Source organism: Bufo bufo, chromosome 11 (assembly GCF_905171765.1).
Source record: "Bufo bufo chromosome 11, aBufBuf1.1, whole genome shotgun sequence".
NCBI lineage: Eukaryota > Metazoa > Chordata > Amphibia > Anura > Bufonidae > Bufo > Bufo bufo.
Genome location: NC_053399.1, coordinates 37,291,709 through 37,319,558, shown reverse-complemented (window position 1 = coordinate 37,319,558; position 27,850 = coordinate 37,291,709). Strand labels below are relative to the sequence as shown.

The 27,850-nt window shown below is 43.9% G+C and overlaps 2 protein-coding genes across 2 annotated transcripts in view; one reads left to right on the top strand and one right to left on the bottom strand.

Annotated features, from left to right (window-relative positions):
- The first annotated feature begins 112 nt into the window (after positions 1–112).
- On the top strand, positions 113–27,811 carry LOC120982589 (photoreceptor outer segment membrane glycoprotein 2-like). The gene is made up of 4 exons (XM_040412846.1): positions 113–181; positions 19,373–19,997; positions 25,407–25,653; positions 27,545–27,811. Exons 2-4 carry the CDS (start codon positions 19,417–19,419, stop codon positions 27,809–27,811), a joined length of 1,095 nt encoding a protein of 364 aa, XP_040268780.1. The 5' UTR covers positions 113–181; positions 19,373–19,416.
- UBR1 (ubiquitin protein ligase E3 component n-recognin 1) overlaps positions 26,864–27,850 on the bottom strand; it is a 144,732-nt gene continuing 143,745 nt past the window's right edge. The window contains exon 49 of the transcript XR_005774952.1: positions 26,864–26,866. The gene's annotated coding sequence lies outside the window, so the exon portion shown is untranslated. The remainder of the gene's footprint in view (positions 26,867–27,850) is intronic.

The following is a 27,850-nucleotide window of genomic DNA, read 5'->3' as shown; positions in this document are numbered from 1 at the left end:
CACCATCAAGGACCAACAACCCCCCAAGCCAGGATCGTCTGTAGAATCTCAAATGCTGATGGTTGCCCAGTGTGGAAGGAAAGGCTTCACTTCAGTATTATTGATGAAGACTTTGGCTTCTTTAATGTGGACATACAGCAAAACGCGTTTCGGGGTGTGCAAACCCCTTCACCAGGAGCAGGTACATAAAAACATGTGCATATATTAAAAAACTTTTTTTAAAATATATGCACATGTTTTTATGTACCTGCTCCTGGTGAAGGGGTTTGCACACCCCGAAACGCGTTTTGCTGTATGTCCACATTAAAGAAGCCAAAGTCTTCATCAATAATACTGAAGTGAAGCCTTTCCTTCCACACTGGGCAACCATCAGCATTTGAGATTCTACAGACGATCCTGGTTTGGGGGGTTGTTGGTCCTTGATGGTGTCTTGAGTTTATCCAGCGGGCCACTCCCCTGTGAAGTGAGTTATTTTATTATTAATAATTTTCATCATATGCCTAGCATTTATCACATACTACAGTATATATACACATTAATCCAATGTGATTATTGTCTACCAGCGAATTTCACAGTTGTGGATCCAATAGGGGGTCAATCGCTTGGTTTACCAATACCCATAGTTTTTGGGTCACCTTTCTCATGGTTGTCACCTCACAGCACTAAACCGCCAGCCAACACTCTCTAGATCACACTGCTGGCCTATTTGATTCTTTTCTGAAACATTTTGGGATTTGGCGCTTCTTATGGCGGTCAACTTTTTTGACTAGTATTGTTTGGTCCACTGATCCCCAGTGAACCATATTAGACCTTTATAGTCACCACCACTCACCATATATAGATAGTGCCATGGACTGTGCTGCGGGTTCACAGCGTATATCACCCTAGTCATAGCATGGGTGAAATCTGAAGTGAAATCAGCATCCATGTGTATGTAACCATAGTGTACTAGACAGGGGTGCAGAATCAAGGCCTCAGTGAGTCACTCTCCCCTGTAACTTTTAACTACTTCCTGACATTTGCCATATACCGCATAATTTTGGACTATAAGACACACCTAGGATCAGGGGTGTTGCTAGGGTCTCAAAAGATCTGTGGCCCAAGCCCCAATGCATATGGCCCAATTCAACCGATTTCCCCCCCTCCCCCCAAAAAAAAACAACTAGCACTGAAGACATTTTACTGTACTTGCTATACAGCAGCACGTACCTCTCACATCCAGTGCCTCCCAGGTGACGTCTCCTCCAATGTAGATCTTCTCTGTTATCATCTTCTCCATTTGGTCCGTACAACTTCTCTCAGCCGCTTCGTCTCTGCAGAGTGTGACACACAGACATCTTGGCTTCCTCACATTTCTATCATCATCCCCCAACCTCCATTCCCCGCAGTGTTATCCTGCTGCTCGCTGTACTCCCTAATACCCCCAAATACTATCCTGAAGAAATATGAGTGCCCCCATAGTAAGGGCTCATTTAGACGGCCGTATGCTGTCCGCAAAAATACTGAATGCTATCCGTTTTTTTGCGGATCCGCAAAAAAAATGAAACATGTCCTATACTTGTCCGTGAAAATCAGGACATGGCCCCATTGAAGTCTATGGGTCCGCAAAAATACTGAATGCTATCCGTTTTTTTGCAGATCCGTTTTTTTGCGATAGCATTCAGTATTTTTGCGGACAGCATACGGCCGTCTGAATGAGCCCTAATAGTGCTTCTCATAGTCCCATCAATAGTAATTCCCTTCTAGAATGCCCTCATTAGTACTACTGGCCCCAACAGTGATAATGCTCCCCAAGAGTGCCCCCATTAGTAGAAGAGCCCTCCAGTATTAATATACCCTCACAGAGCCCCCAGTAGAAATAAGGCCCCCTATTGTTCACCCAGTGGTAATAAAGCTCTCTACAGACCCCTTAGTAGTAATAAGGCCCCCACGGTGCTCTTAGTAGAAATAAGGTGGATCTATAAGTCCCTCCAATAGAGCCCCCAGTAGTAATAAGAACACCTAATGTCCTCTGGATTTATAATGCCCCTACAGTGCCCCCAGGATTTATATTGCCCCTACTGTTATAATGCTCGCCCTGAAGCGCCCCCAGTATTTATAATGCTCCTCCCTGCAGTGCCCCTGTAGTTATATTCCTCCATTTAGTGTCCTCAGAAATTATAATTCCTCAGCCCCTCCACCATACAGTCCCATGTAAATAACATTATTATTGCCCTCCCTCCGCCATAGAGTCCCATGTCAATACCATCACAACATCTCTCTAGCCCACTTCAATATACAGTCCCATGTAAATAACATCCCTCTCTACCTACAGTCCCCTCCAAAATACAGTCCCATGTAAATAACATCACACCATCTCTCTTGCCCCCTCCAATATACAGTCCCACGTAAATAACATCACCCCCTCCCCAGCTGCCTTTAACATACAGTCCCATGTAAATAACATCAACACCTCAATATTCAGTCCCATGTAAATAACATCACTTCCTCCCCAGCCACCTCCAACATGCAGTCCTGTGTAAATAACATTACCCCTCAACATACAGTCCCATGTAAATAACATGATCTCCTCCTCAGCGACCTCAAACACACAGTCCCATGTAAATAACTTTCCTCCCTTCAGCCCTAACATACAATCCCAGTTAAATAACTACAACTCCCAGCATTGCTCTGCCTCTCCCTTCACTTACCTCTCCTAACGTAGCAGACATCACCACAGCTTCTTCCCAGGACTTCTCTTCACTGCTGTCCTCTCCTGCACTGGTCACATGATGGTGACATCATCGCAGGTCTTTTTCAGCTACTGCATTTAGAACTGATCACATGACCTGTGATGTTATCACAGGTCCTTCAGCTCTTCCAGTGCATTAGATTCAATTGTATTGCCGTCCTGAGGATGGCAATACAGTTGTATCTAGCTGGAAGGCAGGACATTTGGGGCCTGGGACAAAACATCAGGGGCCCAGGCCCCAAATGTTTTAACCTTGCGATGCCCTTGCCTATTGATCAGACCTCTGTGTCAGACTCCTATTTCTTCTTAGACTTCAGATCAGACTCCCATTCCTGCTCAGACCTCAAATTTGACCTCCAAGCTCCATCAGACCTCTAGATCAGACTCCAATTTCTTCTTAGACCTTGGATCAGGACTCTATTCCTCCTCAGATCAAACCCCCATCAGACCTATGTATCAGACCCGCATTCCTCTTCAAATTAGACACCCAAGCTTCATCAGACCTCAGATCAGCACCGTTAGACCCCTTTATCAGACCACCATTTCTCAGATCTGACCCCCAAGCTGCATAAAAATGAAATAAATTAATTTACCTCTCCTGCTCCAGATTGTGCTGTACTCACCACTCCCTGGTCTCCTGCTGGCCTAGCGCTGCGCTATGACTTTACGTTGCACAGCGTCAGGTCATAGTGTATGCATATGTGCCCTATGTCCTGATGCTGTACGCAGAATTTACAGGGAGTATGAATCCCATTTTATATGTGGTGGTTGCCAGCTGTGTTATGCAGCTGACACCTGACCGCAGTGACCGGGATCAGAGGTAACTTTAAACCCAGTCTCTTGATTTCTCAGATGCCAAAAGCAATAATACCAACTGCAGCATCTGAGCACTTAAAAAAACCTGAAAAGTTGTTTGCTTGAAAGTTTGTGAATCCTTTAGGATTTTCTATATTTCTATATTTTCTATTAAATTTGACCTAAAGCTTTATTAGATTCAAACTAAAAGATGCACCTAGGATTTAGAGGAGCAAATAAGAAAGAAAATATATTTTTCCTCACACCTCAATCCTCATCAGACCCAAATTCTTCATCAGACCTCAGATCAGACCCCCCAGCCTCAGATCAGACCCCGATCAGAGCTTAGATCAGACATAAAAAAATAAACTTACCTCGCTTGCTCTGGACTGCCACTCTGTAGATCCAGGACTCTCCGCTCCTTGGACCCTTATCAGACCGCCAAGCTCCATCAGCCTCAGATCAGATGCCCCCCAGCCTGCATCTGAGTTGGATTATACCCCCTTAACCTCCATTAGCCTCAGATCAGGCCCCCATCAGCCTCATGTAGATGCCCATCAAACCCCCATAGATGCCCCCCAATCATGTGCCAATAACAAGTACCCCCATAGATGCTCCCAATCATGTGCCAGTAACAAGTGCCCCATAGATGCCCCCCAATCATGTGCAGTAACAAGTCCCCCCATAGATGCCCCCAATCATGTGCCAGTAACAGGTGCCCCCATAGATGCCCCCCAATCATATGCCAGTAACAAGTGCCCCCATAGATGCCCCCCAATCATGTGCCAGTAACAAGTCCCCCCATAGATGACCCCAATCATGTGCCAGTAACAGGTGCCCCCATAGATGCCCCCAAATCATGTGCCAGTAACAAGTGCCCCCATAGATGCCCCCCAATCATGTGCCAGTAACAAGTTCCCCCATAGATGCCCCCCAATCATGTGCCAGTAACAAGTGCCCCCATAGATACCCCCCAATCACATGCCAGTAACAGGCGCCCCCATAGATGCCCCCCAATCATGTGTCAGTAACAGGTGCCCCCATAGATGCCCCCAAATCATGTGCCAGTAAAAGGTGCCCCCATAGATGCCCCCAATCATGTGCCAGTAACAGCTGCCCCATAGATGCCCCCCAATCATGTGCCAGTAGTAGTACCATATAAAAAAATAAAATAAACATTTATACTTACCTCCATCAGGCTGGCAGCGATGCGATGCAGGCCTCTTCCGGCCTGTGTCCCGCGCTGTACGGCTCAGGCGAAGCGATGACGTCATTGCACCGGCCTCTGATAGGCTGCAGGCCTGGGAAGGGAGACGCCTCTCCCTCCCCTGCCCCACCGCAGCACTTCCATCTGTATCGCTGTCCTGAGGACGGCGATACAGATGACTATGGAGATGAGCGACAATAGAAGTGCTCATCTCCCTGTGCCCTGCCGCCGCCCCCCCCCCCCCCACACCCCCACGTCACCAGTGGCCAGCGGGGCTCAAGAGGCAGCTGCCCCTTTTGCCCTGAGTTAAAGACGGCTCTGATAATAGCAATCAACGTGCTGCACAATATTGCAAAAGAATGCAGTACCTATGTAATACAGTGCAGTGCCCACATAGCTATACAGTTACCATATAGTGCCATACACTGACAAAATCATAGAACCAAAAACAGTGACAGCTATAGTGCACATACATTCATTCATTGTGTACATGATGGTGTACGCCACAGTTTCCATTCTTTATGACACTGCCCTTGTTATGTCTGCAGGGCTGGACCCATAGACAAGAACTGCCCATTCAATCATGGTGTATGTGAAGGGGATACTGTATTTTTCACTGCATGGAAAGTACAGAGAGGTGAGATTGTCTGCATATAGGGGATCATTTATTATACTGAAATACGCCTATATTAGGATTTCAGCAATTTTTCCCGGGGCGGGGAAGGGCCGGCAGGCCCCTCTGATTTACCATTTTCTACGCCTGTTTCAGGTGTAGAAAAAGGTCTAAATGTAAGACAGCTCGGAAGCCGTCTTACATTTAGGACTGGCGGAGGATCCGCAGAAGTTATGAGGAGGCCGGCACCTCTTAATAAATGTGCCCCATAGTGTTTAGAACTGACGTAATCCAAGATTGCGTTAACTAGACATATTTAGAAAAAAAGTAAAAAACTTGAAAATGATAATTAAGGATAAAAATGTAAAAGAGGTTAGACTTATAGCCCCTACCACACAGTGTAATATCTGCAACGTGATGAACCTTAATATCTGGCACCACCTGCTGGCGAAGTTCCGTCAAGTCAGGCGTAAGAGGTCAACACATTGCTTATTCCACACCAAAAACCTGCATCAAAGTACAATGCATATCAATGGGGCTTCACAAACTACATTCACGTGTCTTTTTTTAGCATAAGAAGTATTTATCATCACATATATGCTAAGGAAAGAACCTACAGCGGATTGTAGACACTCTGCTGATTTTCTTGCATGTCCTCTCTGCTCCATATTGTGCCATGTTGTTCATGTAATAAAAGTCCTGTATGACATTATGTTAGCATGAAGGTCCTCACATAGGGGCAGCCACAGACGTTAAAAGGGTTGTTGTCTCACTTCAGCAAATGGCATTTATCATGTAGAGGAAGTTACTATAAGGCACTTTACGTACTGTGATTGTCCATATTGCCTCCTTTGCTGGCTTGATTCATTTTTCCATCACATTTTTCTATGGTTACGACCACCCTGAAATCCACCAGCGGTGGCCGTGTTTGCACATAGAAAAAGTACCAGTCTCTCTGGTGGCCGAGGCCACAGGAACGCACATAGGCTGGTGCTTTTGTAGTGTACAAGCACGGCCACCACTTCAGCATTGCAGGGTGGTTGTATCTATGGAAACGAGCGGTGTATAATGTGATGGGAAAATGAATCCAGCAAACAAAGGAAGCAACATGGCCAATCACAATACATTAGAAAGTGCCTTGTATTACCTTAGTCTACATGATAAATGCCATTGGCTGAAGTGACACAACCCCTTTAACCTCTTACGGACACACGGCGTACCTGTACGCCCTGATGTCCGAGTCCTTAAGGACACAGTGACAGTGCCGAGGGGGGTCCCGTATCAATTCAGACCTGCGGTTTGATGCGTTTCTGGGTCATTCGGGTCTCCGGTGACCCGAAATAGGATGGTGATCGGTGGTGTGATAATACACCACCAATCACCATCCTTAGATCCTGAGAGGTGGCGGTGACATCACCTCTCAGGATTGCATCCTATTGGCTTGACGTACGGGCAGGGGTTAACTTCCCCCAGCTCTGCTCTCCTCCTCCACACTGCTTCCGTGGAGAGAGGAGCCCGTCCGTCCATCAGTGAGCCCAGCACCCCCATCACCCCCACGTGAGCCACCAAAGTTTGCAGGGACAGGTTTAGGGAAAGATTAGATTAGGCAGGGAGACTTTAGGGGGAAAAAAAGTTTTATTTTTGGGCTTCACCCTGATCGGGTGCCTGGGGTCCACAGCACACTCAGCTGTGCGACCCTAGACCCCCCAGGGGTGCTGCAGCTTTCCCCCCACACACACACATTTTTATGGGCGCAAGCGTTTTTTTTTTTTTTTTTTTGTGCGTGCTCTGACTCTGGCCGGCACTCTTAGCGTCTGGCCACTGTTAGCGCATCTCCCACCCCACCGCTGATCAGCGAGTTTGAATCGTTTTTTGTTTTTATTTTCAAATTTTTGAGGCTTTAAGTTTTTTAAATTTAGTTTTATTTATTTTTCTGTTAGGTTTAGGGTGGGTTAGGGTAGTGAATGTGAACACCCGTCCCCCACACACACACGCACACTAAATAAAGTTTTACACACACGCACACACACACTCCCATATGGCCCGCCAGATGTTCTTCGCCGAGGAGGCATACGCCCTGCTTGCCTCCGGCTCAGAGAGCCCCAGTGAGGATGAGGATGACCCCACTTTCTTCTTGTCATCCGCGTCCTCCTCATCATCTAGTGATTATGATGTTCCCCCAAGGCGGCGGAAACGCCGCCAGGTGGAGCAAGGGGACCGCCATGCCAGGGACCCTGTGGCCCACACTAGTATGAGCCGCCCTGGGGCTCGTACTAGTTTTCTGACCCACCAGATAAGTCCACCTAAGCCCCCTACTGGTGAACTTGTCCGATGTACCCCAGAGGATTTTGAGCCCGTGATTCCTGACTGGGCCAACCAGGAATACAGATTCCTACAGTGGGCTTCACTGAATATGACTTTTTTAGTTTTTTTTACAGTGACCACTTTGTGAATCTAATGGTGGAGCAAACGAACTTGTTCGCCCAACAGTTCATTGCTCAACACCCGGGCTCATTTTTGGCTAGGTCCGGTGGCTGGACTCCGGTCAGTGCAGGCGAGATGAGGACATTTTGGGGCCTCGTGCTGCACATGGGCCTAGTCAGAAAACCCAGTGTCAGGCAGTACTGGAGTGGGGACGTCCTCTACCAGACCCCACTTTACTGTATGGCCATGACACGTTCCCGTTTTGAGGCCATTGGGAAATCCCTGCATTATGCATGTCCCCCCCCCGTCCCCCCCCATCTAATTACTATGTATAACTACATCAGGGGTCAGTACAGAGATCTCTCCCATCATCTATTTATCCCCAGGACTGTGACGAGGGGACATCCTCTGCGTCTGGAGGAAAGAAGGTTTGTAGACAAAGATAGAAGAGGATTCTTTACGGTAAGAGCAGTGAGACTATGGAACTCTCTGCCTGAGGAGGTGGTGATGGCGAGTACAATAAAGGAATTCAAGAGGGGCCTGGATGTATTTCTGGAGCGTAATAATATTACAGGATATAGCTACTAGAGAGGGGTCGTTGATCCAGGGAGTTATTCTGATTGGAGTCGGGAAGGAATTTTTTTCCCCTAAAGTGGGGAAAATTGGCTTCTACCTCACAGTTTGTTTTTTTTGCCTTCCTCTGGATCAACTTGCAGGATAACACGCCAAACTGGATGGACAGATGTCTTTTTTTCGGCCTTATAAACTGTTACTATGTAGAAATTGATATATCCAAGTTCAGTGCTGCCACCTGCTGGCCTGACCTGGGATATACTAATAATGAGCCTGTAAGCTTAGTACAGGCTCCGGGGAATTAGAACAGGGCACTTTCCCAATCTCCGCCAGGGAAAGTGCGCTGACCTGGAAGCACACACTTCCGGGTTATAGCCTTCTCAGGTCCGCGGTCGGCATTACTGCTTTTTCACAGACAGCACACATACCCATTAATGTTAAATTGGTTGTGCAGCAATATACACTGCTCAAAAAAATAAAGGGAACACTTAAATAACACAATATAACTCCAAGTCAATCACACTTCTGTGAAATCAAACTGTCCACTTAGGAAGCAACACTGAGTGACAATCAATTTCACATGCTGTTGTGCAAATGGGATAGACAACAGGTGGAAATTATAGGCAATTAGCAAGACACCCCCAATAAAGGAGTGGTTTTGCAGGTGGTGACCACAGACCACTTCTCAGTTCCTATGCTTCCTGGCTGATGTTTTGGTCACTTTTGAATGCTGGCGGTGCTTTCACTCTAGTGGTAGCATGAGACGGAGTCTACAACCCACACAAGTGGCTCAGGTAGTGCAGCTTATCCAGGATGGCACATCAATGCGAGCTGTGGCAAGAAGGTTTGCTGTGTCTGTCAGCGTAGTGTCCAGAGCATGGAGGCGCTACCAGGAGACAGGCCAGTACATCAGGAGACGTGGAGGAGGCCGTAGGAGGGCAACAACCCAGCAGCAGGACCGCTACCTCCGCCTTTGTGCAAGGAGGAACAGGAGGAGCACTGCCAGAGCCCTGAAAAATGACCTTCAGCATGCCACAAATGAGCATGTGTCTGCACAAACGGTCAGAAACAGACTCCATGAGGGTGATATGAGGGCCTGACGTCCACAGGTGGAAGTTGTGCTTACAGCCCAACACTGTGCAGGACGTTTGGCATTTGCCAGAGAACACCAAGATTGGCAAATTCGCCACTGGCGCCCTGTGCTCTTCACAGATGAAAGCAGGTTCACACTGAGCACATGTGACAGAGTCTGGAGACGCCGTGGAGAACGTTCTGCTGCCTGCAACATCCTCCAGCATGACCGGTTTGGCATTGGGTCAGTAATGGTGTGGGGTGGCTTTTCTTTGGAGGGCCGCACAGCCCTCCATGTGCTCGCCAGAGGTAGCCTGACTGCCATTAGGTACCGAGATGAGATCCTCAGACCCCTTGTGAGACCATATGCTGGTGCGGTTGGCCCTGGGTTCCTCCTAATGCAAGACAATGCTAGACCTCATGTGGCTGGAGTGTGTCAGCAGTTCCTGCAAGACGAAGGCATTGATGCTATGGACTGGCCCGCCCGTTCCCCAGACCTGAATCCAATTGAGCACATCTGGGACATCATGTCTCGCTCTATCCACCAACGTCACGTTGCACCACAGACTGTCCAGGAGTTGGCAGATGCTTTAGTCCAGGTCTGGGAGGAGATCCCTCAGGAGACCGTCCGCCACCTCATCAGGAGCATGCACAGGCGTTGTAGGGAGGTCATACAGGCACGTGGAGGCCACACACACTACTGAGCCTCATTTTGACTTGTTTTAAGGACATTACATCAAAGTTGGATCATCCTGTAGTGTGTTTTTCCACTTTAATTTTGAGTGTGACTCCAAATCCAGACCTCCATGGGTTGAAAAATTTGATTTCCATTTTTTTATTTTTGTGTGATTTTGTTGTCAGCACATTCAACTATGTAAAGAACAAAGTATTTCAGAAGAATATTTAATTAATTTAGATCTAGGATGTGTTATTTTTGTGTTCCCTTTATTTTTTTGAGCAGTGTATATTGATTCATTTCTACATCTTTAAGAACATTTACATTTCGGAATCAGAAGTCGGGTTTGGTACCAGCTGGTATCTCGGCACCAAACCTGACTTCGGATTGCATATTTTAAATGTTTTTAAAGATGCAGAAATGAATACCAAATTCATTCACCGAAGTCTCACGTGACTTCGGGGTGAAACGCAGGCAAAATATTTTAATGCTGTATTGAGACAGGTCTCCATCTATGATCCGAAGCTCGATTTGCTCAACACTAAAACATACAATTGGGTAAAGTCTGCATACCAGGAAGTGGTTTTCAACCTGCCACCACTTTATGGTTGTCTGACTACCTTTACAACCCAGCTCCACAGCGCAGAAAACCTGGACCCAAGTCTGGTGCAGACAGGAGATATTAGCTAATGCGCAAATGTTTGCGACTTCTATTGGCTCTGCGCTATGCTCGCCAGTTTTCTGAAAGTGGGCGTGTTTTCTTATGTAAATGAATCTCTAGACAGATTTACTATTGCGACAATTGAAAAAGTCACAAAAAATTGCGCAAAAATTGTAGCAATTGAAAGCATTAGTAAATCATGCTATGTCTATGGGAAAAGTGGTTTACACCCATAGGAAGTGCCCGCAGAAATTCCAAAAGGTATGGGGGGAGTGGTGCTCCTCTACTCAATCTTTACATCACACACATCTACATTCTGTGATGGAGGAATCTGGTTGATAATACCCTACTGATTGATGTCTTGTAAGGTTGTAATTAATGTTTGAATCATAAGATATAGCATTAGTATGTCTGCTGATTTTATGTGAAGGACTACTGTTCGGGAAGATGCCTTTGTGTTATATGTACTTATATAACTTGCTGAGAAGCCAGTGACTCTCCTGCGTGGGCTGTCACTGCTTCGCGATGTCATGATCCATGCCTGTTGTTAAACTTCAATAAAACGAGTTAAAAAAATAAATAAAATTGTAGCAATTTCACTCCAGTGAGGACCATGCTTATCTTATGCGACTTTTCAATAGAACATGTGACTTTTTCGTAAAGACGTGCAACTTTTGTAAAGCCGCTTACTGAAGGATAAACTGCTACCGTCAAACCACATTTATTACAGTATTAATAAATCTGACTTAGCCAAAAGTGACTTTGGACATATGTAAAAGTGGAGTAATATGTAAGTGTAATGATAAATCTGGCCCATAATGTATAAGGGAAATTTTCGCACCTGTTCCTTATTTAGAGCTGCACCTGGTTTTGGCTAAAAATCACTGATGGAAATTACTGACCGAACACTGACTGTGTGTATGAGGCATAATACTGTGAATCCATGTTACAGGAGCAGTGTTCAGGCTGGGAAATAACCCTCACACACGGAGCGCGTTTCCTGGAATGAACACCCTCGTCAGAAACCAGCCTTAGTAGTTGCCCCAAGTCAAATCTGTTCGGTTCAACACCCACTGCTTAACAAGTATATTATTAAGTTTCGTTAATTAACATTTGAAAAACATTCCAGAATTTTCTTTGTCATCCCTTTAAGCATCTCTATTGCTTGAGGAACCCCGGGACAGGTTTACTAATCCTTTATAATATTGAACAGTATAAACTTAGTGGGTAATGTATTAAATTCACTGTGCCAGAAAAGTGGAGTGATTTTGCTTGTTTTGTTGCTGGAAGAAGGATTTGCACCATATTTGTGATGTATTTGTGCTATTTTGAGGGTGGTTTGCTCCATGCCTGGCCGTTTGCATTTACTAAGTAGCATCCGTATGTTTTGTAGGCAGAGCTGCATTTTAAGCCAGATTTATCATTGCTAATCCTTGTACTATCCCCTGGTAGTGTACAAACTGATGGGGGCTTTGTAATAAATATGATTAGAGTTTAGACTGAAAAATTGAAGGACTTTCCTTAAAAAAATTTTGCTCCCATATTATTTACAAGCTCTAACAATCCCAATTCCGCAAGCATTTTTCAAACGTCTACAGGATGTTTTTACATCCTTCTTATAGGGAGGGAGGAAACCCAGGTTACCCCATAAATATCTAATTCAACAATCCAGAAAAGGAGGTCTGGGGATTCCTGACTAGTGATGGCCAGTTCGCCGTGTTCGCCCGCGAACACATGCAAGCTTCCATCTTAACTCAGAAGTCCGGCGAGGCACAGGTAAGTCCTTACCTGTGCCTGTGCGCGAGCCGGTCTGAAATGAGATGCGGTCAGCGGGAGCAGGCAGTTCCGAGAACAGCCGTCGGGGGCCTTCATCAGGCTGTTCTCGGAACTGCCTGCACCCGTAGACCGCATTTCATTTCAGACCGGATCGCGCACAGGCACAGGTAAGGACTTACCTGTGCCTCGCCGGACTTGTGAGTTAAGATGGCAGCTCGCATGTGTTTGTGGGCGAACTGGCCATCATTGTTCCTGACCTATATACTTACCATAAGGCGATTGTATGCACTAGGTGTTTAGACTGGCTTCGTTCCCCCGCAGGGCGAATAGACATTTCCATGGAGGATGCCATGTCAAACATTCCTCTGCGATCCCTTTTATTCTTAGACCGCTCTCTAGTTCGTACAATGCTTTGTACTACTGGTGCACTAACCCACTATACAGTGAGGATTTGGATTGATTCTAAGTTCCTATCTAGCTTAGCACCACATTACCTGACCCTTATGCAAATACGAGATGTACTCTGTGCATCCTCACCGACCTTTTGGGCAAAGCTGACTGATGCAGCGAAATCACTGAATGTCCCCCTTTGGTCTGTTTGCCCTGATGATGATATTCCATCTTATACGAGCCTAAGAGAAAACCCATTAGTAGCATCCTATCTACCTTTCTAATAGGCGACGTTCTACATTTCATTAAAAAAAAACAAGTAGCTTCCCTAGTTTCTCTCTGTCTTTGAGACACTGGCACTACAAAGTAGAGAACCTAAAAAGAAGGTCTCTAAATTATACAACTTTTTATTATGTCTTATGAGCCCTAAAAAATACCCCTTTATTTCCTCTCGGGAACAAGAGTTGAAGATCCAGTTTACAGAACAAGAAATGAGTTTCTGAGGGTGTCCAGGTGTGTCAAGCTGCAGGAAAACAGCTATAAAATATTGACTCATTGGTAGTGCAGACCACAACGTCTACATCACATGTTCCCAGATGTCAGCCCCATTTGTTGGAGATGTAACAACAATATAGGCTCCTATGGTCATATATGGTGGACTTGTCCTAAAATTGCAGTATACTGGACTGAGATTTGCACATTGTTGTCTAACTTTTGTCAAACAACGATTCCAGTAACTCCAAAAATGTGTTTTTCTGGTATATTTACTGGCTTCAAAGGGTCTAAACATATACAAATGCTCTGTTAGATTTTACTAGCTACAGCCAGACTGCTAATAGCTACATGCTGGAAGCAGACAGACTCCCACCTCAATTCAACATTGGACCAACAGGGGAGATCAACTATACCGTCTAGAACAATTGGCGCACTGGGAAAAGCACACACCACAAAAATTTGCAGCAATACGGCATTGGATGGTTATTTCATTGGATTTACTTCCTCCATATTCAATTGAGAATATCAGGATCATCATGATCACGTCACCAGCCAGCACTTCCTGCCGACATATCACGTGACAAGCCAGCATTCCCTACCTTCGTTTGGTTTGGCTTTCGTTTGGGGACCGTAACAGCAGGACGCATTACTTACTCACTGTGAGGACGGTATTTCCATCTGAAGACCTCGGGACATCTAACAAGTGGTGTTGGTCTCGCACAGCCGTGGGATGCCTCGGCGTGTGGGTTATCATTACCGCACCACATTTACCGAACTTTGTTTGGATTTAACTATTGCTGTGGGTCCTTTTGACTGGCAGGTTTTTTCAGAGTCAATCTGTGCACATCCATGGTGTTTCATATGCATCAGCCCGTTTGAAGTTGTATTGACTTTATTCATCGTTTTCAGGACGTTTTATTCTCTTTGAAAATACACTCTCAAGCTCAAGCGCTTTATATAGAGTATATTTCTATAGAGTATATTTCTATAGAGTATATTTCCAACCAAGCCCCCCTTAACTGGAGTCTCATTATCTGAGTTTTAGTTTTGTTTTCAGTTTTTATATTGTATTGTATTCTGATGTTTATTAAATGTTTTTATTCATACTAATGATATTCGTTCCTTATGCCCGTATGTGAGTGCTCGGACTATTCTACATTTCAATCGAAAATTATGTAGGTTTCCTAAAGCCGAAAACCCTGATGCTTGTGACCAAGGATGCGCCTAAGAATACTGTTTGGTTATATACAACTGAAATGTGGCACACACATGATAAACCACGACGACAAAGATTTATACACATATGACATAACTGGACGATTCCTTACAGACCACATCCAGCGTATTCTTGTACAGAGTGTGGGTGGAAGTCATGCCAACCCCGCCTTTGAATGTGATCAAAGACCAAGTCAGTGCCAAGCTCACAGAAGTTCTACACAGAACCTGTACCGTGAGTTGCGTTCTGAGGTTAACAAAGACTGTTTCTTTGACCTGTGCTGCGTCTGCCAATGTTACTGTGCCATCTTTGAGTGGAGTACCATGTTAGGGTCAAGAGCCACACACCAAAAACTGACCATGTTACACAGAACCATATAGATCTAAAAATATTATGATGTATGTCACCTCACCGACTAAATTCTTGGAATGCACCCGAATATTTATGCGTTTAGAATGGTACAAAAACTTTTCAGTAAGGCAACAGCTAACATCACAGATCTGCCATCGCCTCTCGTATATCCTATTTAGTAAAGTGCTTTGCAGCATCTACCAGAAGGAGCACAATTAAATCTGTAAGCCATTATTAGTCCAGCGGGGATTACTGCAGCCAGACTCTTCACTCGGCAAATCTTCATCTTATGTTTTCTGCTCCTGCTGACAAAAAGAATCTTCCCAAACCTTGGCGGAACCATATTAGCCTACTATCACTTAGAATCCAGTGCATAGCCTGGAGTACATTGCTCAGGATACACGTAACAGGTATTCACTTCATATAAGGTAACGCAATACAGGTAAGTGTAGACATAGCCTGATGCTAACATGGTCGAAAATTATTTCATTCTCTCGATTGATCTCATCTTTCGATCGATCTCATAGCTATCTATCTCTTCATCTGTCTACATCTATCTCTCATTCTATCTATGTCTCGATCTCTCTATTTTCCTGAATTATCTATGTCCCAATCTATCACTCGATCCGTCTCTTGATCTCATATCTATCAATTTATCTCTCTGTCATGTCACATTTGTACTTACCTGCACTAGGTCTATAATAGGGCAATATTATCACGTTATCTGCAACTGTCCCATAAAGTTGGGCATACACATTAGGTAAAAGTCAGCCTATCCCTCTGATTTTGGTGTGATTGGCTGACTATTGTATATGGGACCCTCTCAACAATCCAATGAGCTCCCATGTGCAGGGTGGTAATCAAACCCAACTTTTTGATGCATTTTTTTTTTTTTTTAAAGCTAAAGCCATAAGTGGATTCAGCAAGAAGGAGAAGTACAAGTCCTACTTTATATTTCTCATTCCCTTCCAACCCACTTCTGGCTTTGGCTAAAAAAAACTGCCACAAAAAGTTGTGTGTGACATCAACCTAAATGGTAAAGTCATGGGACAGTCGGATAAACAAGCTACATCCAACAGCTATCTCAAATGTACGGCCTGCTTAACTTAATTATATTGAACCCCAAGAGCGTAAAGGCCCCTTTACAAGGGCAGAAAATTGATCTGATCAAGCGATGAACGAGTCGTCATTCGAGTTGTTAACATTAAAACCCTTTAGATGTTGAGAGTATCGTGTAAAAATTTGTGAGTGCGATCATGTAATAGATCATTTATCAGGCAAACACCGATGTGGAGTCGTATGTGCTGTATATAATACCTGGACGGCGAGCGATGGCTTCGGCGTCTACATCAGCGATTGCAAGAATGACAAACTAAACAATTATTGCTTGTCCTTCGATCACTCAATGCTTTTACACTCCTCGATAATTGATCACTTTTCGCTCAATTTTATGATTTTTTTAAAATGGTTATCCAGTCGTGTAAAGGGGCCTTAACGATCAGTATATATCGTCGATGTATATAACCAGGAGTTAAATGGCATTTCGTTTGGCGATATATCATTTCATATCAGGGAAAGTAAGAGAGTTAGGCTACTTTCACATTAGCGTTAGCAGGATCCGGCAGGGGAATAGCCTGCTGGATTCGTACTAACGCTAGCCCACAAGTGCCGCCGGAAGTACGCTCCAGCCCCATTCACTATAATAGGTATGGACTAGAGGTCCGCCTGCAGCACAGCAAACATGCCGAGAGGCAGTTGGACAAAAACCACAGCATGCTGCCGAAACAGCCTGCCGGACCCTGCTAACGCTGATGTGACAGTAGCCTTAATGCATGTTTTCACCATAAAATAAATGTTCTTATATTTTATAAGACAAAAAAGATAAATTACTTTACTACAAAATGAACTTCTCTGTTCTCTTTATTGTCCAATATGGAAAATTCTTGTCAAATTTTTGTGGTGTTCCCTGGCTGTTGTATCTACTCCTCCTACAGTAGATTATAAGCGTTTATGAGCAGGGCGCTCTCTCCTAAGTAGGGTGGACTGTCCCACCAGCTAATCCTTTGGTGGCCCTGGCTCTAACATAATAATGATCCCCAAAAGCCCAACAGAAGATAACCAATAGAAAGCTGACTTTGGAATCAATCACTTGCCACTAGAGTTATTTCTCTTACTCATGGGTTGACTATGTGTTCAATCTTACTGATTATATGTCATGAGGGTTAAATGCTAACAGTGCTATTATAAGTGGGTTTATAGATGGTGGGCATCAGAATAACTTGCTTTGGGTTGCCAAAGGAACTCCACACACATTTGGACTGTATTCATATTTATGATATACCAGTAAGTGTATCCTGCTTTGTTTTCATCTACCTCCACTGCATGTTATTTTGTGCTTGGCATTAGAGGGGTGCTCCAGGAATACTGATTTTTCAGCAAGTGCCCACAGCCTACTTCTGTAAACCCCGCCGCTCCAGTCCTCTGCTGTGTCCATATTCTGGTCCCTGGCTTGTTTTCTTCCGGTGCTGCATAAGCATGGTCACATGCTCTGCTGCAGCCAATAAGTGGCTTCAGCAGTGATGTGCAGCTTCTTGCCACATCCCAGCTGAAGTCAGTCAATGGCTGCAACACAGCTTGCAGTGCCGGAAGAATACAAACTGGAAATATTCTGGTGGGCCGATGCCCAGGGGGCCGCTTGAGTCCTCCTCACGGTTGGCCAGTGGAGGTTTTTGGAGATATATTTTGTGCTGCTGGCAGTATTTTGTGATGGACTGTTGAATTTGGCTCCGTTGGGGGTGGTATAATGTGCCACAATATGGTATTGCTGGCCCTGTCTTCCATCAATTTGGACCCAACTACAAAATGGGGCTATTGTTAGTATATTTCCAGGGCCACTTTAAGTTCCCAGTCCACACCAGGGTAGGGAACAGAGAAGTAACATAGTATATAAGGCCAAAAAAAGACATCTGTCCATCCAGTTCGGCCTGTCATCCTGCAAGTTGATCTAGAGGAAGGCAAAAAAAACCTGTGAGGTTGAAGCCAATTTTCCCCACTTAAGGGGAAAGAAAATCTTTCCTGACTCCAATCAGGCAATGAGAATAACTCCCTGGATCAACGACCCCTCTCTAGTAGCTATAGCCTGTAATATTATTACACTCCAGAAATACATCCAGGCCCCTCTTGAATTCTTTTAGTGAACTCACCATCACCACTTCCTCAGGCAGAGAGCTCCATAGTCTCACTGCTCTTACTGTAAAGAATCCTCTTCTATGTTTGTGTACAAACCTTCTTTCCTCCAGACGCAGAGGATGTCCCCTCGTCACAGTCCTGGTGATAAATAGATGATAGGAGAGATCTCTGTACTGACCCCTGATATATTTATATATAGTAATTAGATCTCCCCTCAGTCGTCTTTTTTCTAAAGTGAATAACCCTAATTTTGATGATCTTTCAGGGTACTGTAGTTGCCCCATTCCAGTTATTACTTTAGTTGCCCTCCTCTGGACCCTCTCCAGCTCTGCTATGTCTGCCTTGTTCACAGGAGCCCAGAACTGTACACAGTACTCCATGTGTGGTCTGATTTGTAAAGTGGTAGGACTATGTTCTTATCACGGGCATCTATGCCCCTTCTGATGCAGCCCATTATCTTATTGGCCTTGGCAGCAGCTGCCTGACACTGGTTTCTACAGTTTGCTGTTCACTAAAATTCCTAGGTCCTTTTCCATGTCAGTGTTACCCAGTGTTTTACCATTTAGTATGTACGGGTGACTTGCATTATTCCTTCCCATGTGCATAACTTTACATTTGTCAGTGTTAAACCTCATCTGCCACTTAACTGACCAAGCGTCCAATCTATCCAGATCCCTCTGTAGTAGTATACTGTCCTCTTCAGTGTTAATTACTTTACACAGTTTAGTGTCAACTGCAAAAATTGATGACACTAAAGTATGAATCTTCTGTTTACAGAGGCAAGCTGTAGGTACTTGCTGAAAAATCTGCATTCCCAGAGAACCCCTTTATTGCAAACTTGGAGAGGTGTGGTATATCCACAGGATATGCTATAAATGTCTAATAGATAGAACCCCCCCCCCCCCCATGGGAGCCACAGCTATGAGGATATTTCCATCAGTGATTGTGAGCCAACACCAGGCACAGGTCAGAAACAGAACAGGTGCTAATCTTTCTATTATGCCTTATCTCTATGCAGCCTTCACCCTTGGTTTTGGCTCTCAATCACTGATCAAACACCGACTGTGTAAAAGTGGCCTAAGGGACTTGTCTATAGAAGAAAATATGAAAGGAAATAATAGGCACCATTTGTTATTCCGCTATGATAACATTATATCAACCTTGTATAACAATATCACATATCTCTGCTATTATGTCTCTATAGTGTGAAGACAACCACTTACCTGCATTAGATTTCTTGAATACAAGATGGCAGTTCTTAAAGTAAAATTCTCTAAGACAAGAAGGGGAAAATTAGCTCAAGTCTTATGGATTCTTAACTGGATCTCTGTGGTGACCGGACTCATTATTTTTAGCCTTGGTCTCTATTTGAAAATTGAAATCAAGAAACGTAGTGAGTTCATGTTAAGTGGAAATATCCAATCTGTTCCCAACATGCTCATTGCTGTAGGCACCATAGCTTGCATCATTAACTTCTTTGGTGGAAAGATCTGTTACGACTGGTCGGATGCCAATAAGTTTTCTAGATGGAAGCTGTTTATTTTACCCTATATAATCTGCACATTTTTCTTTACATTTTGCGTCTTTGCTGGAGCCATTATGTGCTATACGATGAGAAACGAGGTGGAGTCTGCCCTGTATCGTGGACTCAAAGATGCTTTGAGGTATTACAAAGACACAGACATCCCTGGACGTTGTTTCTTAAAAACGTCAATAGACTTACTTCAAATCGAATTCCAGTGTTGTGGGAACAATGGTTTCCGGGACTGGTTTGAAATACAGTGGATATCTGTACGTTACCTGGATATGAGTTCCAAAGACACCGTAGAGTAAGTACAGATGCCTTGTCAACACCTTTAATATGACCTTTATTTGTGCATGGGAAATGTGATTTTATATGGCAGCCATTCGTAATCCAGAAGGGTGAGAGCTTCTGCTCATAGCACTTCTCTGCTCTAGCGGAGGTCAGCTTTAAGTCAAGGCGGCAGCGGCTTACTTGCTTCAAGTCAAGGTAAGAACGCCCCCTAACCATCCCCTCTTTTGTTAGATTGACATACTGCAGTGTGTCCGGGATCACATAAGTCTCGCGCATGCGCAGTGTGCTGTTGGAACCCGGCTAACAGCAGCAGCCAGAGACAGGAACACACCTTACCAAGGAGCGCACCGCACATGCGCGAGACTTATGCGGTCCTGGCCGCACTGCAGGCTGTCAATCTAACAGAAGAGGGGACGGTTAGGGAGCGTGCTTACCTTGACTTGAAGCAAGGAAGCCGCTGCCCCCTTGACTTCATGCTGAACGGCAAGATATCGCTGATGGCGCTTAAAACATTGTTTTTTCAACCTATGGAGCATAAGACTAACGGATCAAACATATGATTATTAACGGACTGGGGGCTACTATGAGGTAATGCTGGCGGTTTTATATGCGTTTTTGAGGTGACAGGTTCCCTTTAATAGTAGCCAGTAATTTATGATGCTCTGTCTGCATTGGAAACATGATCAATTTCCCCTATTAGAAGATAAATGTCTCCAACAGTGGCATACAGGTCACAGCATTCAAAATTGCAACTAGACCCAAAAATCAGGGAGGTCCACAGGCCACCGTCCCCACACTAATGCCTACTGGGCCCAGCAGGACCACCCACTGAGGCTGAGCATCCTTGTCATGATCCACGGGACCATCAGGATCTGTCACGACATTGACATTTTCTTAACTCTTTCACGTGACACAGCGATGCAGCCGCCAGTGCCCTGCCATGGAACAATTCATTATCAAGAGAGCAAGGGTGAATAGCACAAAATGTTCAGATCTGTTCCGAGGGGACAAGACAGTTGACCACTGGGCTTGGCCTATTTCTAATTTCTTGTGATATACAGCAATACACATATAAAAGAGGATACTATTACTTGGGGCACAAATGAGGCACAATGGGGGAATTACTAGTATGTGAGGGCACTATTACTTTGTGGAGACACACCGGGGCAATGTTATTTTGTAGGGGCACTCAGAGAGGCATTAGGAGAGAAGACATCAATTGTGGGTCACTGGATGTAACTATATACATTTTCCACTGTGTAGAAGTAGTACCTGACCATTATTTGGTGACTGTATTATTACAGGTATACTAAGTTACACAGAACTGAGCTGCGGTATCTACTGTAAGCTTGCTGTGTTATAAAAGTCGTCTTTATGAATGTAGTTGTATTCATATTTTTGGGAGGATGGGGGGGTGGGTACGTGTCTTGGGTATTTATGCCGCTGATCTTTTAAGACCCTAGCAAATGCACCTGCATTCTACTGCTGCTTCAATAGGTCACTAGAGATGATACATTTGTAGACCCAAATGAAAGTTACGGTGGGCTGCAACCATGAAGAGAAGTTGTGCAAGGGGTTCCAAGTTAAACCTTTCCACCAGGGCCTTTAGCTATGCCCCTGGTCTCTATGACTGTTGGTTTCTGCAATGCAATCTGCACACAGTATATTATAGAGCAGGAGGAGATTGATATATAGTTCTGAGGAAAAAGGTTCAGTAAAGCTTTGAATTTATACTTTTATATGCTCGCTTTCTCTAACTTAAGACTGCCCCTGTCTACAGCTATCAGTGAATGACAGCTATCTCTGTATACACACTTACACAGAGAATGCTTTCATTCACTGATAACACCCCCCTGGGTACAACTATCAGTGACTGACAGCTATCTCTGTATACACACTTACACAGAGAATGCTATTAATCACTTCCCGTGTACAGCCATCAGTGTACAGCTATCCCGTGTACAGGTATCAGTGACTATACCTCAGGCTATCTCTGTATACACAATTACACAGAGAATGTTATCAATCACTGATAACACCTCTCCATGTGTACAGCTATCAGTGACTGACATCTATCTCTGTATAAACATTTACACAGAGAATACTATCAATCACTGATAACACATCCCCTGTGTACAGCTATCAGTGACTGACAGCTATCTGTGTATACATACTTACACAGAGAATACTATCACTGATAATACCTCCCCTGTGTACAAATATCAGTGACTGACAGCTATATATGTATACACACTTACACAGAGAATGCTATCAATCACAGATAACATCTCCCTGTATATAGCTATCAGGCTATCTCTGTATACACAATTACAGAGAGAATGTTATCAATCACTGATAATACCTTCCCATGTACAACTATCAGTGACTGACAGCTATCTCTGGCCATTAGGAACTTAGTTTTCAACCCTTAAAGGGCTTGTCTGCCTTTTTATTACTGATGATCTATCCTTTGAATAGGTCACCAGCATCTGATCGGCAGAGGTGCAACACCTCGGATCATCACTAAGAAAAACGCGGACAACCCCTTTAAGGCATCCATACACATACGATAGGAATGGCCGCTACTGCTCGATAGCATATGTCAGTGGAAAAAGAGAATTGGGCATTTTGTATTTTAACGAGAGTTTCACCACCGTCCGAACTCTCTAGCAGTGACTTATTCCACTCTCCCTGAGCATGCATATATGGAGGAGTCAGGAAACATAGAGGATGCCAAACAAATGTTTGGTGCATGGCAAACCATAGATTATTGTCCTCACCATTTTCAAGATAGATTATTGCTTGCTATTTTTAAGTGAGATAATCTGTTTACTTCCAAAAGATAAAAATCTGTCCTGGTCATGATATGATCACACATGTGTACAGATTGTTTTAGATGCAGTACAGTTGTCAGAGCTCATTTGTAATGAGCAGAGTACATGATCAGGAGCGGTTTTCTGTTTATTAGAGAAGTTCCTGAGTGCAGTCTCTTATCCATGCCACTATAACCACTACTTTCTTATAGTGTATTTGCTTAGGGCCCTTTTACAAGGGGCAAAAGAGCAGGCAAGGAGGTAGAATGAGGCAATTCATTACCAATCACAGCCTGCTCGTTAGCTGCATTTACATGCAGCAATGATCTGTGATGTATGGAGGATGAATGACCGTTCCTGAGATCACTTATCCCCAGTTTTATTACACAGGGTGTAACTTGGTGCTGCATAAAAATACCATCACTCAACAAATCAGCCTTTGCTCATTTGTCAGGTTATTAGAGGCATCTTTACACCAATTATTGGGAATGGACATTCGAACAAATGTTTCTTCCCAATAATTGTCCCAAGTCTTGGCCTATGTAAAAGAGCCCTTACAATACAATGGAAAATTGTCCAGGCAGAGGACAGGATATATACATAGAGGGGGAAATTTACTAATCTATTAAACGCCACAGAAGTAGCATAAATAGCTTCTAAATTTTGTCACGAGCCTTTTTTCCAAAGTGCCGAGAAAAGACGGTGTGGCATGGAAGCAGGCAGGCCAGCTCATTTATCATTTTCCACGCAGTGTTTTGGTGCTGAAAATGACTTACATCTACGTCAGCAAGAGAGCTGGCGCACAGTTAAAAGGGTTTTCTAAGATTTTATAACTGATGACCTATCCTCTGGATAGGTTATCAGTATCTGATCGGTGGAGTCCAACACCTGGGACCCCCGCCGATTAGCTGTTTGAAAAGGCATGGACAGACATTTTGGTCTCAAGTCCTTCTGCACTGCCGGAGGAAGCACCAAATTCAGGTAGAGAGGCAGGCCTCCGCATAACTTTGGCGCTTCATCTGGAAGGCTGTGCAACAGCCTTAAAGGGGTTTTCCGAGACTTTATAACTAATGACCTATGCTGTGGACCCCCACCGATCAGATACTAATGACCTATCCACAGCATAGGTCATTGGTTTTAAAGTCTCGGAAAACCCCTTTAAGGCTGTTGCACACACTGACAGATGAAGCGCCAAAGTTATGTGGAGGCCTGCCTCGCTACCTAAATTTCGGCGCAAAATCACTGCAGAAGACGGTCTTAATGAAAGAATTCTTCTTGTTTTAATAGAAACAACGCGTTTTGGGGATCACAATCTCCCCTTCATCAGGTTTCATAATCATATCATTATGAAACCTGATGAAGGGGAGATTGTGATCCCCGAAACGCGTTGTTTCTATTAAAACAAGAATAATTCTTTCATTAAGACCGTCTTCTCCAGTGATTTCGCGCTGAAGCAGAAACTTTCTCTTTCTATACTGAAAATCCCTTTTGGGGGACTGGACATCCCATCCAAAAGAACATACAATCTGCGGCTGCAGTCCTGGCAAAAAGACCTAATCTCTACTAAGTCTACAGTAGAGTTGTGCCTACTTGAGCACAACTCTACAAGGTGAGTTTGGATATTTCTCACTGTACTAATCTATCTGGTTGAACATACTACCCTATTGTGCGCTCCCTTTTCTCTCCTTTTCCCTCATTTTGGAGGGTAATCTAGATTTGTCCTTGACATAAGATCTCTACCTAATTTGGCGCTTCCTCCGGCAGTGCAGAAGGACTTGAGACCAAAATGTCTGTCCGTGCATCTTTTCCAGGTAGTGTGTCCTTGCAGTAGGTATAAGCCAGGCATCCTCAAACTTCGGCCCTCCAGCTGTTGCAAAACTACAACTCCCAGCATGCCCGAACAGCCTACAGGTATCAGCCTACAGCAGGGCATTGTGGGAGTTGTAGTTTTAAAACAGCTGGAGGGCTGCAGTTTGAGGATGCCTGGTGTAAGCAATCATCTTACAAGTACAATCTACTCTTGCAAACTGCTTAGAACTGATGTATGTTACAATATCCATCTCTTTACATGGTCAGCACATTACAAGGCAATTAAAACATGGAACCCTTATAATTTTTGACCTGTACAATACAATGATAGATAAACCACAATACAATTGCAATACCTTCGGGACCACGACTTGGCTTTTCACTGTCTTTGAGATGTAAATCCAGTTTCTTCCAAATGGTTAACACCAGTATTATACATTTACACACCAGACTAGGCTTCCACAAGCTGATCTTATTAGATGTCCATACCGTCATACCTAATACAGATGATTCGCGCTCCAGTTACAGTGGCTTCAGATTACAATATTTTCAATATACCATGGACTTTACTGGGCCAGCAGATCAGCAGTACATGTGATTGGCTGGAAGATCCAGCCAATCACAATGGGCATTTCATTGGTAAAACACCTGTATTGCTGCAGTACATGGACTGATTGGCTGCCTAGTAGCGCCTCTCTGAAATACTATTTGCTCTTTACCTGTGCCTGGATCACCTGTTCCTGTGAACACCAGGTGAGGACAACCACATAATATTCTCTGGTATTTTTGGTCTTTTGCAGCCGTTTCAAAAGCAATGTGGATGGAAAATATTTACTGGATGGTGTTCCCTTCAGCTGCTGTAACCCCAACTCTCCTCGGCCCTGCATCCAATATCAGATTACTAACAACTCAGCTCACTATAACTATGACTACCTCTCAGAAGAGCTGAACATCTGGATCCGGGGCTGCAGACAGGCTCTCCTGGAGTATTATGACAACCTCATGCACTCGATTGGTCTCACCGTGCTTTTGGTCTGGCTCTTTGAGGTAATGCAAGGCGGAAAAAGCACTACAATATAATTGGAAAGATGATATTTCTTAGAGTATGCATCCCATTTTCAATAATATAAAAAAAATGTACCAAATTTTTTTTGTAAATGTAACACCAATGGACTGGTTCTTGCTCTGCTTTCTCCTCGTGGCTGTAGAAAGACACTGCAGCAAAGACTAGACCATTGATGCTTCATACAGAAGAAATATAGCACCAATACGTATCTACTTTATGTCTATACCTTATAGTGACCCTGGATGACACAAACACCTTTTGTTACATTAAAACATTTAAAAGGGGTCCACATAGTCGGGCCACAAAATGCCCTTGGCATATCGACCAATTTCCATACAGACATCATATATAGACAGAAGCCTGTTAGTAATGTACATGATGTAAACTGTAGTGAAAGTAATTTTCTTACTATGGACTGTATTTCTGAGTTATAACCTCCCTTCTGATCCTCAGCTGTATCATGTGACCAACACTCTGATCTCCAACCTACACAGGACAGGAAGTCCGTTACTTCTCTATTAATTTATGAGACTGATACTGAGGCTCCCATAGGAATAGATACAGAAATTGGCTTCCTGTCCACACATAAGATGCTGTTATTTGGAGATGCAGAGCGCTGATCACACGACACAGCTGAGGATCAGAAGGGAGGTTATAACTCACAAATACAGTCGCCGGTAAGAAAATTAATTTCACTACAGTTTACATCATGTACCTTTCTACAGGTCAGAGAATAAAACTTGTTTGGGGGGACTGCTTCTGTAATGTACATACTGTATTGTGTATATGTTAGATGGATGCCACAAACAGTATATATAATGTGAAAAAAGCCTTACCTACCACAGCTCCATGGCAGCTTTGTAACTTGAGCTTCTGTGCTTTTAATAATAATTTAGATGTAACTGGAGGCTGCAAATTGTTCCAGAATGCAAAATGTACCCATTATATTAAAGGGTTTTCCCAACCAAAATCTCTCCATATTATGGCATCTACTGACTCTCAATGACCGGTATAGTCTATGTGCCATCACATTTAACACAATGCAACTGTACATTATATACACATGTATACATTTCCTTTAAAAAAAGGAAAAATGCCTTATTTTTTTTTTCACATCTGTAAGAACATTATCTGAGAGTTTTTCATTACATCTAAAGTTGCAAATACATATAAGAGTAACGCCGGCTCAACCCACTGATTTTGGCAGGACTTGACCGCCCATCTTATGTCTATGGGTGCCTCTCAACTGTCCTCCAACAGAAAACCTTTTGTTGCTTGTACGAGTGGGCACATCTATCGGGTAGTCGGGAATAATAGCTGTTGGGAAAACTATTGAAGATGTAGGGGCACCTTAAAGGGGTTGCCCCATGAAAAATATTCTACATTTTTCAAACCAGCACCTGGATATGAATACTTTTGTAATTGTATGTAATTAAAAATTTAGTACAGTCAATGTATCTGTATAGTGCCACCTGCAGATTGCTCTTTTCCTTATGTCTCCGTCCACCTCAATGAGGTGGTCGCACATGCTCAGTTTAAATCTTCAACTGTCACCAGCTGTATCTACTGTTAGAAGCTGTTTCAGTTACAGTGAACGAGCTACAGATGAAAGGAAGCACCCCTTGAGCTGCCAGCTTGAAATAAATTTAGCAGAACAATTGGAGCATTGAATGAGAAGATGTATGAATCCATGTGAGGTACAGGGCTGGTTCTAGCTTTGTTAGAAAAAGATTTTTATGTACTATATGATGTCAGATTTTTTTATTTTTTTACATCAATCATGGCATAACCCCTTTAAGGCCAGTGTAGAAAAAGGTAGTATTAACTTATAACATCATCCTAACTTATCACCCTGTCATCTTCCTTGCTCAGCTCTCAGTGCTCACTGGTGTACGTTACCTTCAAACTGCAACGCAGAACGTCTTAATAATGGGAGACCCAGAGTCAGAATCTGATGGATGGTTACTAGAAAACAGCTGCATGGAAACTGCTAAACATAATTTCACAATTATCAAGAATCTTGGCAAAATCAACCAGATTTCCACCGTTTCGGGAAAATCTGACCCAAATATGGACATCCCAACAGCAGATTATGGACCAGATAACGTTCCACCAAGCTCCATTCCAACAGACAGCTGACCACAATACCGGTTCTAGCTAATTAAAATATAAAGTACT